The sequence below is a fragment of the Stegodyphus dumicola genome, chromosome 4 (genome assembly GCF_044657685.1).
Source record: "Stegodyphus dumicola isolate Sdum_Otavi_A_Nest chromosome 4, ASM4465768v1".
NCBI classification, from domain to species: domain Eukaryota; kingdom Metazoa; phylum Arthropoda; class Arachnida; order Araneae; family Eresidae; genus Stegodyphus; species Stegodyphus dumicola.
This window is the reverse complement of record NC_140771.1, coordinates 98,242,304-98,257,977: the sequence shown is the minus strand read 5'-3', so window position 1 is coordinate 98,257,977 and position 15,674 is coordinate 98,242,304. Positions and strand designations below refer to the sequence as shown.

Below are 15,674 nucleotides of genomic sequence, written 5' to 3'. Positions count from 1 at the left end.
AGTCATGTATATAATGTAAAAATATAGTTAGATTATCAAAATCGTAAAAACAATTTTGTATTTAGCGTAAGTATATTGAAACACTCAATCGATTTCGAGGGCAGCTAAAGATCCCTCCTCATCAGAAGAAAAAAATACCTAGAAAGAAGAAAAAAAAAAGGGGGAAGGAGTCTCAGAAACATGTGGTCCTTATCAGCACTGCACGTGGTTATAACCGGATTTTTAATCAGAGTTACACTGGCCGCCTACTTTTACTGAGCCAGGCTATCTGATCAAACATGTAACACAAAGGACAAGAAAAATTAGCGAAGTTAAAAATAGGGAGCGAGGGGCAACTACACCTTCACGCTCAAAATCTGAACTTCGAATAATGGAAAGCAACCACTGAACGGATTTGTATACCCTCTGGTAGTACCAAACGCAAGGAGGTAACGCCATCTATCGGCAAAAATAACTGAATTATGATAGTAGAATTTTAAAGGCATTATGAAGGACTGAATTGGACTTCAAATCATTAACTAAACCTGCTAAATCTTTGTGAATAAGAAAAGCCTCAAGAAAATCCAATTCACCTATGGAAGAAGCTTTTTGGATAATTTTTGCAAACCCAAAGTCAAAATTATGGTTAAATGTCCAACTATGATACGCTATTGAAGATTTGTTAATTTCGCCTTTTCTGACATAAGATTCATGTTCCTTGATACGAAACTTCAACGCTCTTTTTGTTTAGCCAATATATCTTAAACCACATTGACACGATATACTATAAATTCCCCAAGAATTCAAGACAGAAACGCAAACTTTTAGAATCGAAGGGTGAATTTTATTAATAGGGGAGAAACCGACTTGAAAATTGAATTTCTGGAGAATCCGTGCAATTTTATGGCTAACAGAAGGATAAAATGGAAAAACATTTTGCATAAATTCAAATTGGCACTTCTTCGTCATATTATAACGGACACGCGCAAACGTTTATCTAAAATTGAATTTGAATTATATTACCTCCATTTAAAAATTGCTAATTCAAGTGAAAATTTTTCCTCATTTGAACATACATCCTGGTCTAGAACCGATACCGTTTGTCAACGGCATAAAAATGTGCTTATCTCTAAATTCCTTAAACTCACACACCAGTCGGATAGTCCCACCTATCTAGCTGATCTTCTCACTGTAAACGTTAACCCCATCGTTAATATCTCCAATAGGAATCTTTCGGAGGATCAGTTAAAAGTATTAAAATATAATTTCAACTTTTCAAAGACATCTAAACCTTCAATTCCTCAAATCATCGCCCCTATAGAGAAAGCCTTTAAATTCTCCAAAATTTCGGAAATGCAGAAGGATACAATCCGCCGCCTAATTACTCATAACGTTAATTTTAACAACAAATCTTTGGATTCGCATCTTAGCAAATAGGAAAATGAGATCTTACGTGAAATTCATTCTGACACTAATATCATTATCTCTAAAGCTGATAAAGGCGGACAGATCGTTGTTATGGACAAACACACATATATTACTGCTCTAAACTGATAAATGAAGGCCCATACTGTTCGATCCCTAAAGATCCTTCAACTTCGGACCTCACGAAAGTTAAAAGTGCTATTAAAATCTTCCCACATTCTGCCAACTCAGTTGAAGAAATCACTTATTCCACCTACTACTAATTGCGCTAGGCTTTATGCTCTTCCAAAAGTCCACAAAACCGGTATTCCTTTTCGACCAATTGTATCCAACATAGGTACAGCTTCATATCCTTTGGCCAAACATTGAGTTTCCAGATTTTCTCCTCTACTCGCTAACAATATTCACACTGTAAAAAATTCTGTTGAAGTCATTGATAAACTTAAAAATATTTCTCCACTTCGTTCCATTATGGTTTCATTTGATGTCAAATCTCTGTTTACTAATGTTCCGGTCGAAGGAGCACTAAATTGTCTTGAAACTAGACTTCGGGAATTTCACTTCACACATTACCCATAGCCAATCCTTCAACTTGACGAAAATATGCATTTTGGAAAACAAAGTGGGTTTGACTTAGAGAGACTTTAGTAAGCGAAACTAACTCATTAATTTCAGTATGTGTGAAGTGAAATTCCCGAAGCCTAGTTTCAAGATAATTTAGTGCTCCTTCGACCAGAACATTAGTAAACAGTGATTTGACATCAAATGAAACCATAATGGAACGAAGTGGAGAAATATTTTTAAGTTTATCAATGACTTCAACAGAATTTTTTACAGTGCGAATATTGTTAGCAAGTAGAGGAGAAAATCTGGAAACTAAATATTTGGCCAAAGGATATGAAGCAGTACCTATGTTGGAAACAATTGGTCGAAAAGGAATACCGGTTTTGTGGACTTTTGGAAGAGCATAAAGCCTAGCGCAATTAGTAGTAGGTGGAATAAGTGATTTCTTCAACTGAGTTGGCAGAATGTGGGAAGATTTTAATAGCACTTTTAACTTTCGTGAGGTCCGAAGTTGAAGGGTCTTTAGGGATCAAGCAGTATGGGCCTTCATTTATCAGTGTAGAGACTCCAGTAATATATGTGTGTTTTTCCATAACAACGATCTGCCGCCCTTATCAGCTTTAGAGATAATGATATTAGTATCAGAATGAATTTCACGTAAGATCTCATTTTCCTATTTGCTAAGATTAGAATCCAAAGATTTGTTGTTAAAATTAACGTTATGAGTAATTAGGTGGCGTATTGCATCCTTCTGCGTTTCCGAAATTTTGGAGAATTTAAAGCTTTCTCTATAGGGGCGATGATTTGAGGAATTGAAGGTTTAGATGTCTTTGAAAAGTTGAAATTATATTTTAATACTTTTAACTGATCCTCCGAAAGATTCCTATTGGAGATATTAACGATGGGGTTAACGTTTACAGTGAGAAGATCAGCTAGATAGGTGGGACTATCCGACTGGTGTGTGAGCTTAAGGAATTTAGAAATAAGCACATTTTTATGCCGTTGACAAACGGTATCGGTTCTAGACCAGGATGTATGTTCAAATGAGGAAAAATTTTCAGTTGAATTTGCAATTTTTAAATGGAGGTAATATAATTCAAATTCAATTTTAGATAAACGTTTGCGCGTGTCCTTTATAATATGACGAAGAAGTGCCAATTTGAATTTATGCAAAACTTTTGAAACGTGAAGAGCTTTAAGGCTACATTTCACATGTATAAATTTGGGAATGATATTTTGATGTTTGCATTTAAGTAGAAACTGTAGATGATTCAAGAATTTCGTACGCTTAGTGCGTAACTTACAAAATCGGTTCCTGTCAGTGGACACATTGTGAAAAGGGTACAAGCAAGAAATAAGTGAACAAAAGAAATATAATTCCGAAAGTCCAAAAAAGGAATTACTTATAACATGAAAAAACACCAATAAATAATGAAGACAATTTTCATCAACATATGACAAAAACATTCCAAAAGGAGAGAAACATACAATACTGAAACATACAATACCACGTGGAAAGAAACAACGAAAGTCAAAATCGTGCACGTGGTAAACCGATAGAAAGTAGAATTTCCTTGAAAATGCCGGTTGATAGCATAAACCAAATCCGAAAAATTAACTAGTTAGATTAGTTAAAAATTATAGTACGTTAAATATTATGAAGGTTAAAATACATAAAATAAGCTAAATTTTACATCTAAAATTAAGTAAAGGTCATCTATATGATCAGAAAATACATGAAATAAGTTAAAATATAAAATATGCTGAAGATCACTAACGTTGAAAGGAATGAAAAAAGTTTAAAATTACATCTAACTTTGAATAATATAATGCACAAAAAACGCGTTATTTAGGAATTACAATCATAAAATATAAGAAATAAGTGTTGGCTTAACAAGTATGAAAAGACTCTGGGTAAAATGAATTTAATAATAAAAATGAGTCATATAATTAAAATTACGGAAAGTAAATCTGGTATTATAAACAGAAAATTTAAGAAATAAAGCAAAATTCTGAGTCTATAAGAAATACTAAAGCTTAAAATATACGGAAAAATTAAAAATTTACATCTAAAGTTAAGGTCTTCTGTATCAATTATTATATTCGAAATAAGCGCTGTTAAGGAAATAAACATTGTATACTTATTAAAATAGCTGGAACACCAAGAAAAAATACAAAGGCTAAAAATTGATTAGCAGAGAACCTTCGGAAAATCAATAAAAGAGAAACTTTTATCAAAGTGTGACATCATCTTATCAGTTAAACGAAGAATCCTGAAACCCTCTTGTTATCTGCTGTGCCTCCGCGTGCGGCCTTGCTCCGCGCTCCGCCTGCGCGCTTGCACCGCGCACAGCCTCCTGGCGCTGAACCGGCTGTTTCCTACCACTAACTTCGTATTAATTTTCAAATCTGAATTTTTACTCTTTGCTTATTATTTTGCAACAGGCATGATTCTAGAACTGATTTAATTTAGTATTTTCATTTTAGCTTTTTCACGTAACTCCACCTAATATTTTTATTGCTTGGAAATCGATTGCTTTTAGCAGTTTCACAGAAAAAATTACATTTCATAAAATATTTATTTTTACACTGATACCTTATAAAAATTCATAACATATATTCATTCTATACCATTCTTATCTATATATATATACCATTATCTATTCTATACCATTATTATTCTATACATATATTTATTCTATATCATAAGGTGTCTTGAAAACTTTACATGAAAAAAAAAGAGTACTAATATTGATTTTCAGTTTTAAAATACATAAATAAAAAATCAACAATTAATTTATTTCAAGCTTTTTAACGTTACGAACTGCTTGCCGATATATTAGGAATAGTAAAGGGCATATTTTTTAACTAAAAGTATTAGCTCTGTTTGCCGTTTTATTCATTTTTCAAAGATTTAAACAAAATTAAAAGTATATAATTAATTCAAAAATTTAGTAAAAACTTACCATTAATACTAATGTTAGTTTTTGTGCGTTAATTAAAATCAATATGCATAAGCATCTGTATGAGAATAGGTCTTTTATTTACTTTTAACATAATTTCATATGATTAAAATTTTACAAACATATGTTTGATTTGACGGAAATAATAGTTTGGTTTAAACAGTCTTTTACAAATAGCTCTAATAATACTGATATTTTTCTTTATAGGTAAAAATCATAAGAATGGCGACAGATATTAATGCGATTAACCAGCAAAGATTTATAAATATAAACTGTTATCTTACATTTGAATTTCTCAATTCTTCTTTCAGAAGCCGCAGTTCTTGACTGTAAGATCTGTTTATCACCTGATTTTTAACCTGTAGAAAGTTAAGCGCATTATGTTCTAGTTAAAAAGTTTTGGATGTTGATCCATTATGTATCGCATTCTGTTTTAGAAAACAAATACGATAAACCATGCAATTATTCTTCTTTTACTTTTAGTTTTTATTTAATTTTTTAAAAAATTTTGTTAACACCTGTTATCAGGTATTATTGTTTAAATAACTTAAAGTCCGTGTCCTTAAAAAACAGAAATTGGACATTTGTTACAAGCCTTCATCGCAAGCGATCCAATGAAGAGAAAAGTGCATAGATACGTCTTAAGTAAATAAGACTTAAAGTAGAACATTAATACGAAAATAAGAATTTAATTTATATATATAAATTATATTATTGTATTTAAAATATAAATAAGTTAAAATAATTTAAAATATATTTATATATATGTGTGATATTTTAGTAGTCGTGGTGAAGCTTGGCATCAAAGTTCAGGCATGACTTTTGCAGAGTGGCAAGGAAAAATCCAATGAAGACAACAAAAATGATTTAGCTTTTAACTGTGCATCTTTATTCCATATCTTTAATTCAATTATCACTGTGGATCATTTATTCGTTACTAAATAAGAGTATTTTAACTTTAATGCGTCATAACTTATTCTAACAAAGAAACCAAGACGAGAAGCGCAGTAGCGTAGACCCTAACGACACAGAGAGAGGAAAGCTTCTGATGCAAAATGGTGCGCACTCAGTGTTTATAGTAGCGGTTATGTAATAGGCGCGAATGTTCTGGGAGGTACTGGTCTAGGGGGAAGATCCTGAATTGCAGAAAGTTAATTAAAGGTTGCGTGTTCGCGAAGAGTAAAGCCAACGTTATTTCTTTTTTAATATTTTACATATATACACTTATTTATTTTAAAAATAATATATAAATATAATAAAATTATATATATATAACTTAAAGCATCTAAAGTTAATATTAAACTGCAATCAAAGCAAGGCAGTTCCTCAACAGTATTAATATTTGCTACCGTGTATAAGAGGTTTAACACAGTATTTAAACAAATCAAAATTAAAATAAGATTTCATAATAGAAAAAAATTGAAAAATAAAAATGTGAAAGGAAAATATACAAAATTATAAAATATAAAAATTAATTTCCTTTTACTGAAACTCCAATTCAGAGCTCATCAGGGGAAAATTAATTAAAGTTTTATAAAAGTCGATTAATAAAATAATTTACGGACGGATTGAAAATTTTAGCCTTTTATTATGCTTTTTTGTATATATGTGATGTACCAGCTTTTGCCCGGAATAAATAGATTGGTGAAGAAATATAGATGTAGTCGTAACTTAAATTATCAGACGATAAGTTTAGAAAACAGGATCCATTTATTATTGGTCAGGAGAAATAGCAGTTACAAAAATCATATTTCCGGAGTAAATAAAAAAGAATTACTAATAACTTTTTGTATGAAGTTTACTGCATTGTTACATTAAAGAAAAGCCCCCGATATTCCTTTGCGAGTCCTTTTATAGCCTCTGGAAAGGCGGAGCTTCCAAGAAATGACATCAGCCTCGTCAGCCATTCCAGTTCGCTTTAAATATCTCCAGAACATTCTATAACTGCACGTGTAGAAAAGGCGGGAAAAACAACTTGACTACGGGGCTGTGGATTTAATTCCATGTACTTTCAAATAACAGACCGTCGCCATTAAAAATGAAAAGAACATGCAGTTAGAATTTTAAGTGTATTCTTGACTATGGAATTTTATTATTACATATATATATATTCTTTTATTTTTAAAATTTCTACTTCTTTTTAAATTATGTATTTATACGAATACGTTACACAGTACGAATACGTTACGTGCATTACAAAGTCACTATCAAACTTGCGGTGAAACCAAAAACGTAGAATATGATTCACTTCAAAACTAAAATAAGTAGTGCTAGATAGCACGTAAGTTACGCCTAACAGGTGGACTCCCAAAAACCTAACAAGTGGAATGCTAATTCCGATATTGCCAAGAGACTTACTAGCGTAACAGCGAAACAACAATGCTGGCTAGCGAAAACACGCTCTGGATAAACTTGACTTACTTTTTTCTGGTCATTAACTACTAAAGAGGTTTCGCCAGTAGATCGCATTATAAAGTGCACTAGGCAAAGATTGAGCTGTCATGAGTATAAAGTTATGCACAGATGGAATATCCAGGTCGTTATGAATTATAGAGTTTCTCACGTACCAAGGTGCATTCACAATGCTACGTAGAATTTTATTTTGAAGTATATCCAGTTTTTTGCGCTTAGTTTTATTGGCGATTGCCCAGGCCGGCACTGCATAAAACATGATCGGTCGAATTAGAGATATGTAAAGCATTTTCATTATTTTTAGACTGAGCTTTGATTTTTTTGCCGATAATAGGATAAATTGCTATCTAGGCTGCATTTGCTTTGTTTAAGATGTGAGAAATATGATTTTTGAAGTTGAGAGACTTATCTATGTAAACACCTAAATATTTATAGGAATTAGCTACAAAGATTAGAGTTCTATCTAAGTAGATATCAATGTTGACTCTTAGTCTTGTTTTCTATCTCCGATAGAGCACAATACAACATTTAGAGGCATTGAGCTTAATTTTCCAAGTCTTGCACCAGTGATTGATCATATTGAGATGCATTTGTAAGTTACTTCTAAGTAATTTATGCTAGTAATCCTCAGCTTGCTCTAGCAAGCTGGGGATTACTAGATTCAGTCAGTACTACAGTGTCGTCAGCGTATTTGAGTATTTTCGTGTTGAATGGGTGCGGGAAATCATTGATATAAACATTATAGAGCCGGGGGGAAAGAACGGACTTTTGCGGGACCCCGCTATGAATTGTTTTTCTGACAGATAAGGCGTCACCGCAGCGAACTTGAAAAGTCCTGTTTTTCAGATAGGAACTAATGAGTTTTACGAAAATGTTTGGAAGCATAAAATTATTCAATTTATGCAGGAGGTCTGCATGCCACACTCTATCAAAGGCCTTTGCGAAGTCGAGATAGCATGCAGCCACCCCGTTTTTCTTAGTAAAGGCTTGCGAAACAAATTCCACCAAATTGAGAATTTCATGAGTCGTGCAGTGTCCACTGCGGAATCCGAATTGCAGTTTATCTATTAAATTTAGTCTTTCGAGATGGTTAGTGAGCCTTGAGCAGAGGATTTTATCAAATACTTTTCCTAATGAAGGTAAAAGACTGATAGGTTTGTAGGATGTGACGAGCTTAGGATCTTTCTTTGATTTTAAGATATTGACAATTATTGAGTGTTTCCATTGCTGAGGGAAATAATTATTTCGGATGCAGGCATTAAAAATATTGACTAAGTTAGTAATGCAACGTCTAAGAAGGGCTTTAAATGCTTCATTGTTAATTTGATCATAGCCTTTGGCTTTCTTTGGCTTGAGTTTGTGAATAATTTCTTTTACTTCTCTTGGTGAAGTAAAGGGAATGAAATGTGTTATAGGATAACTGTTAATACTGTCAATGGTAAAATTAACTTCTTCTTCTTCTTGGGAGTTATTCTCAGGCGGGTGAGGTTGAAAGATTAGCCATTATATTAGCTATCAAGTCCTCAGATTGATAGGAGATTCATATGTGATGAATTGCATGAGTTTGATTTGGTCTGCTATTTCTTAGAGATTTAGCAATTTTCCATACTGCTTGATCTTGAGGATCCAGGTTTTATAGGAGAAAGTCCCATTTTTTGTTTCTGAATTCCATAATTTCATACTTGATTTTCCTGTTTAAAAAGTTGATGCGCTTTTTGGCACGGGGGTCTCCGGACCGCTGCCATTACTTATGTTTTCTATTTTCCTCTGCAATAATATCTTTTATATATTTAGGAAGGGTGTAGGGTTTATGTTTATTTTAACTAACATTTATTTTAAGTTTAAACTATCTTTCCTGTCAAGCCTTACTTTCCCCTGGAATTGCCAATGCAAGAGTATGTAAATTTTAGTAGAACGCGCAAGGATTCAAATTATCAGCGGAAGTATTCTGAATTAAATAGAAAGGAAACGAAGTTGAAGTGTGCTTTTCTTACTTCACGAGCGCGGAGGTAGTTGGTCAGAAATTGAAGAACCACGCGTTTCGGCCTGTGGGCTTGCCTCGGCAAATTGTTAATCTTCAACGTGGTATTCAGAGTTTGCTGAAGTATCAGCGGTATTGTAAAACGCGGGGAGGTTAGTTACGTTTAGAGAGCCTCGTAGTTAGTCTCTTGTTATTATTTCTTTTCAGGTTTCTTATTTTTATTTTACAGCCGGGTCGGCGTAGTTTGTGAGCGTCAAGAGCACGCATTTGTAACTTCTAAAGTTGAATAAAAAGGGACTTAAACCCTTTTCAAAACTCTGTCTAATTTCCAGTTTCAGCAGTCACCACTTTGTTGCGTGCAGGTTGGAAGCGCGCAACTGTACATTGGCGCCCGAACACTTGTTGAACTGAAATGGCCGAAAATCGGATGGAAGCCGCGGGACAACAAGAAATGGCAAGCCAGTTGGAAGGATTTGGATACCTGGTCCAGACGTTGAGAGCGTCAATCAAGCCAAACGTCAATTTCGACGGAAAAAATTCGGTGGCGATATTTCTAGAAAACCTCGACAATCACTTTCAGCTGTACCCTGTGCCTGAAAGACAAAAAGTTGCCATCGCCACATCTGCACTAAGAGGACAGGCCGCGCTATGGTGGAAGAATATAGGCAAATTTTATTAGGGGAATTTGGAGGCCAGACATATAGATTTGAAAATTTCAAAAAATCGTTATTAAAGGCCTTCCCCATAGTGAAAGATCGAGCAAGGCTAGACTTCAACTTCTGTGTTACGCCGTGACATTTTACAGTGCAGTGTTTGTGTATTAGTGCATTTAAGGTATATACCTTGGATTAACAGCCAGCACAGAAAAAAACAGATGAAACATAGCTGCCAAGGTAGGCCTCTTGTTTTTAATACTGTTAATTAATTACTGCAGGAGCACCTGATTAAATCTCCCATTTAGAGTCTCTCTAATATCACTTTTTGCAGTTTGAGCGACGTCCGTTACTTTTCAGACTTTGATCTTTGAACTTTTTCAGATATTTTGATCATTACTTATATTTAAATTTTTTTAAAGACTTTAATTACAGTAATTAAATAATTAATAACGCATTTCTTCTAATATTTGTGCATTATTGTATTTCTGTGCAAACAAGAGTCTTATTTAACTTCTGATTGCATTAAATTACAGTTATGTTCCTATAAAGTAATTTTTAAAGACTTTAATTAAATATATTAATTAAGCACTCCTTCTAATAACTGGGCATTTTTGTATTTTTGTACAAACAGGAGTCTTATTTAACTCCTGATTGCTTTAAATTACAGCTAAGTTCCTGTGAAATATTTTTTAAAGACTTTAACTACTTTATTGAAATATATTAACTAAGCACTTCTTCTATCAACTGTTTGTGCATTACTGTATTTCTGTGTAAATTAGTAATTCCTACCAGTGCTTGCAAGTGTGATCTTTAAGTGGAGGAGTGCTTCAGTGTCAAATTTACGTTAATTGTTAAAAGTACATCTCGAGTGATCTTACATAAAGCTTCTTGAGAAATCAGCAATAGTGATAACAGAGAGTATTTTGCACTGCTCTATGCCATGTCTCGTCCTTCGGTCTTTCCTTCAGACGTAGATACTTCAAGTGCCCAAGGCCCTTTTGACCCCACAGTAATATTATCTTCAAACCTGACACATGGGGAAAAGGTTGCTATTTTCTACGAGGATATTAGACAATCTGCCACTGCATTTAGAAGTAACAAATTCTGCCTACCCAAAGACCTCAGGGATTGTTTGCAAGCTTCGCTAGACGCTTTACAAGAACTAGCAGTTCAAGGCCCTACATACGAACCAAAACCAATTAAAGCAGAAGTAGGTACGAATACCTCAACCATAGTCTGCTGTCAAGCGGTTCACACGCAGGCACCCTCGTCCTCGGACCTACAGGCTACTATTGAAAACGTACGTCCACCCAAAACACCAGACCATTCTCCAACCTTTGCAGAAGTGCTTCGAAAACGCAGTATGCCAAGCTTACTAATCAGACTTCTCACTAACCAACCAATAGGAGATCTTCGTAAGGTTTTACAGGATAAGGTCCCGCTATCCAAAGTTCCAGCGACGGTTGATAGAATTTTGCCAACACCACAGGGAGGTTTGGAAGTTTACTGTGAAACTTCAGAAGACATTACAAGTTTGCAAGAGTACATCCAACAGGCTCAAATAGATGTCGAAGTCAGGAAACGTCAGAGACGCCGTCCCAGATGTTCGGTACACAATGTGCCGGAAAATATCACACCGGAAGATCTCATCTCTGAAATTAGCGCCACTGCGGGCATTTCCGCAAAAGAATTCAAGGCTCTCTTCAGACTGCGAGAAAGACGACCCAACCGCGTCAAATGGATCTTCGAATGTACATCAGCAGGATTCGCTGCTGCTATCAGAATCAAAAGGATTTTCACAGCCTGGCAGCCACATAACATCACTGAGTTCTTGGGCATCAGAAGATGCTACAAATGTCAACAGTTCGGCCATGCGCAAGATTCCTGCCAGTCAAAGATGATTTTCTGCGCATTCTGTTCAGGGCATCATCCCACCAAAGAATGCATGGCGGAAATGCCTTCATGTATCAACTGTGAAGACTCTAACTGCCGAATCGGCACAAAGTTCAACTTCCAGCATCCTGCCTTCGCCACGGAATGCCCAATTTACCAACGTACAGTTGCAAATATCCGAGGCAACACAGACTATTAATGCGGCACATACTCATTCTCATCATAAGCATAAAACCACATTATCCTTAGCACAAGCGGCAGATACTGAGAAAATAGTAAATACAAGTACCGCAGAAAGCGATACAACAGGAGATGCAGTACAACAGCAGAATAACAACTCTGATCTAAATAATGGAGTTTTTAACATCGAGCGGCGAGCGCCATCATCTGTACAAGAGGCAAATGGTCATGACAAGGACTATAGATTCTCCATCAACGCCTCAAACAAAGCAAACGGAAATACAATGTCTTGCATACAAATAAATCTTCAACATTCCAAGGCGGCGACTGCACAACTTATAGCATACGCCACCGAAATCAATGTGGATATTCTATTAATACAAGAACCATATGTTTTTCAAGGTAAGGCAATAGGCTTTTCTATACAATGGACAATCTTTCAGCTTCATGCGCAAAACCTTCTGCATGAATTTCCAAATACGAACTTCCTGCTTGGTGCTGACTTTAATGCCCACAATACCAGCTGGGGGTACTCAGACACAGATGCAAGAGGAAAAGCATTGGAGGATTTCATTGCGGTTAATCATCTAATTGTACATAACCAAACAGATGCACCCCCTACTTTCGACCGCGTCTACGCACAAGGATGGCCAGACATAACTCTCACTTCCCACCACCTAGCAAATTCTATCCAGCAATGGCAAGTAGAAGACCGAGATAGCTTGTCGGATCACAAGTATATTACTTTCAACATCTCGCAGCCCACCTCCATTACCTACATAAAAAGATACTACCTCCCAAGTAATAAACGACGAGTTTTTACCAGACTGATCAAAACAAAAGTACAGTCTTTGGAGCCTCAGTTAGCACGTGCCACTACAAGGGATGACCTTGAGCCACTTACAACAAAACTCATGTCTACTCTCATGAAAACCTGTGAAGACCTACTTCCACTACGTCCCACTAAGAAAATGCAAATAATCAATTGGTGGAGTTCAGAATTAAGCATTCGAAAGAAAAAATGCAGAGCTTTACGAAGAAGACTCAAAACGGAACGCAGGCTTAACTTAGAGACCAATACTCTGCAACTATTTCTACGTGAACGGGCTATCTACAAGAGACTTATTGTCCAGAGTAAAATACGCTCCTGGAGAAATTACTGCTCGAATATGAAAGATATATACGGTGCCCCGCATAAGATAGCAACAGGCAAAGTGTTTAAACCGACGCAATTTCAGGTTCTGAATTCACTCAACCTCATAGATCCCACTAATGCCAGCACTCTTCGAGTCATTCTCGATGCTGTCATACAACAAGACCACCCAGAAGAAGATGACGAACAACAAGCTGAAATACGTGAAAACAACCCTCCACTAGATACGCCTAATGATGTAAGCTTCACGGTGCAAGAGCTTTTGAATACTCTCAGAAAATTACCAAAGAAGAAAGCACCGGGTCCAGACAGCCTGAACTATCCTATTATAACTACGATCATAAACTCCAACCTTCTATTTTTCATTAACTACTTCAATAAGCTTCAGGAAACAGGTACCTTCCCTCGTCCGTTTAAAATAGGCCAAATTGTCCTTTTTCATAAGAAAAACAGAGATTCACATGATCCAACTGCATACAGGCCGATATGCCTACTTTCTTCATTGGGCAAAATCTATGAGAAGATGTTAATAAACAGGCTGCGTTTCCACATCTCACAGAATAACCTACTGCACCCACGTCAGTATGGCTTCAAGGCAGGTTCTTCCACCATACACGCATTGCATGACGTCCACGCAGCAATAACTGATAATAGGCACCATGGCTATCATACGGCATTGGTCAGTATTGATCTTAAATGTGCCTTTGATATGCTGTGGTGGCCTTCCATTAAAAAGTCATTGAGAGAAATGAAGTGCCCGCTCAATTTATATGCTACGTTATGCCATTACCTATCTGATAGAACACTCATCATGCCGCACAACAGCGGGATTATCGAAAAATTACAAACAAGAGGTTGCCCTCAAGGGTCATGTGAGGGCCCCTTTCTTTAGAACGTCACTTTTAACACCATTCTTGCTGATCAATGGCCGGATCATACGCGAATTTTTGCGTATGCAGATGATGCAACTTTCGTGGTACGTGGACGTACACGAGAAGAATTACAAAACCATAGTAATGAAATTTGTAGTCTTTTCCACTCCCGCTGCCAAAAGATAAAACTTGAAATTGCCCACAACAAATCCCATATCATGCTATTTCCAAAGAAAGGAGGTTCCCTGAACAGGCAACCACGTATTTGCATAAATAATCAAAGAATTAAAATAGTTAAAACCCTCAGATACCTGGGATTAACTTTTGACACTAAGCTCAACTGGATAGCACACGTCTTAGAGCTTAAAAAGAGAACAATGCAAATTGCAAATCTACTACGATCATTCCAAGGTTACAATTGGGGTTTAAGTGCGCATATTCAGAAAATACTGTACCTTACAGTAATAGAAAAAATTGTCACGTATGGTGCAGCAGTATTGGCCTTCCCGATGCAGGGCAGGAAAATACGCCACCTCGCTACCATACAGAGGCCTTTTGCGCTCTTAATTACACGAGCATTTCGGACCACCTCTACGGCCGCCATCAATGTTATGTCTGGGTTGCTCCCACTCCATCTCAGAATTGAAGAGGAGGCAATCATCCAAACAGTCAAACAGCTACGTAAACAACTTGCCTATGATGATTTTACTTATCAAGTGGACCAATACGAACAATTAGTCCTTCCTACTGCCGTGCATCCCGCGCTGAAAGGCATCGGAGTCAAAATTCTCTCCAATACTGCCGAGGATGAGCCAGCAAGCAATGTAAAAATCTATAAGGATGGTTCCAGAATAGAAGATAATGTGGGCTGCTCATTCATTGTTACCACTGAAAATGGTGTAATTCATACCTGGCAAGCACATTTGCAATCTAACAATAGTGTTTTCCAGAGCGAGGTCGTAGCAATAAAGCATGCAATAGATTACCTAATTAATATGAAAATACCCACAGGCATCATTCTCACAGACAGCTTGTCCTCTTTACATGCACTAATCAATCCCGACCACCGATCTACCATTATCCAAGACATTCAGCGCACTCTTAGGGATCATCAAAGAAAAAATTATTATTTCAAATGGGTTAAGGCCCATGTCGGCAATGCTGGTAATGAGCTTCCTGATAAGATGGCTAAGGAAGCAGCTGTCAACTCAAATGTTCTCAATCTTACCATACCATGGCCATATTCCCATCTCAAGAGAATTACCAGACTACGTGCCATATCGAAGTGGCAACAAGAGTGGGACTCCAGTCCTACTGGACGAAGAACAGCATACCACATTGCATATGTCGACCCAGACAGAAATATAGGCAACCCTTTGTTGATTAGATACATAAGTGGCCATGGTCCTTTTCCGACCTTTTTCGCGCGACATAGAATCAGTAACTTAGATATGTGTGTTTGTGGCTTACAAGGCACACCCGAACACTATGTTACCAGCTGCCAGCTCACTGCTGGACAACATCTCTTAATTCCATCTACTAATACACAAGCCTATTGTAAATATCTAATAAAGCAAAGGCATCTGGTTCGTAAAA

At 36.1% G+C, this 15,674-nt stretch overlaps 1 protein-coding gene across 1 annotated transcript in view; it reads right to left on the bottom strand.

Moving 5' to 3' along the window:
- LOC118200602 (coiled-coil domain-containing protein 73-like) overlaps window positions 1–15,674 on the bottom strand; it is a 71,957-nt gene that overhangs the window by 30,160 nt on the left and 26,123 nt on the right. The window contains exon 4 of the mRNA XM_085815256.1: window positions 5,216–5,290. Within this exon, the coding sequence (XP_085671382.1) occupies window positions 5,216–5,290 (75 nt within the window). The remainder of the gene's footprint in view (window positions 1–5,215; window positions 5,291–15,674) is intronic.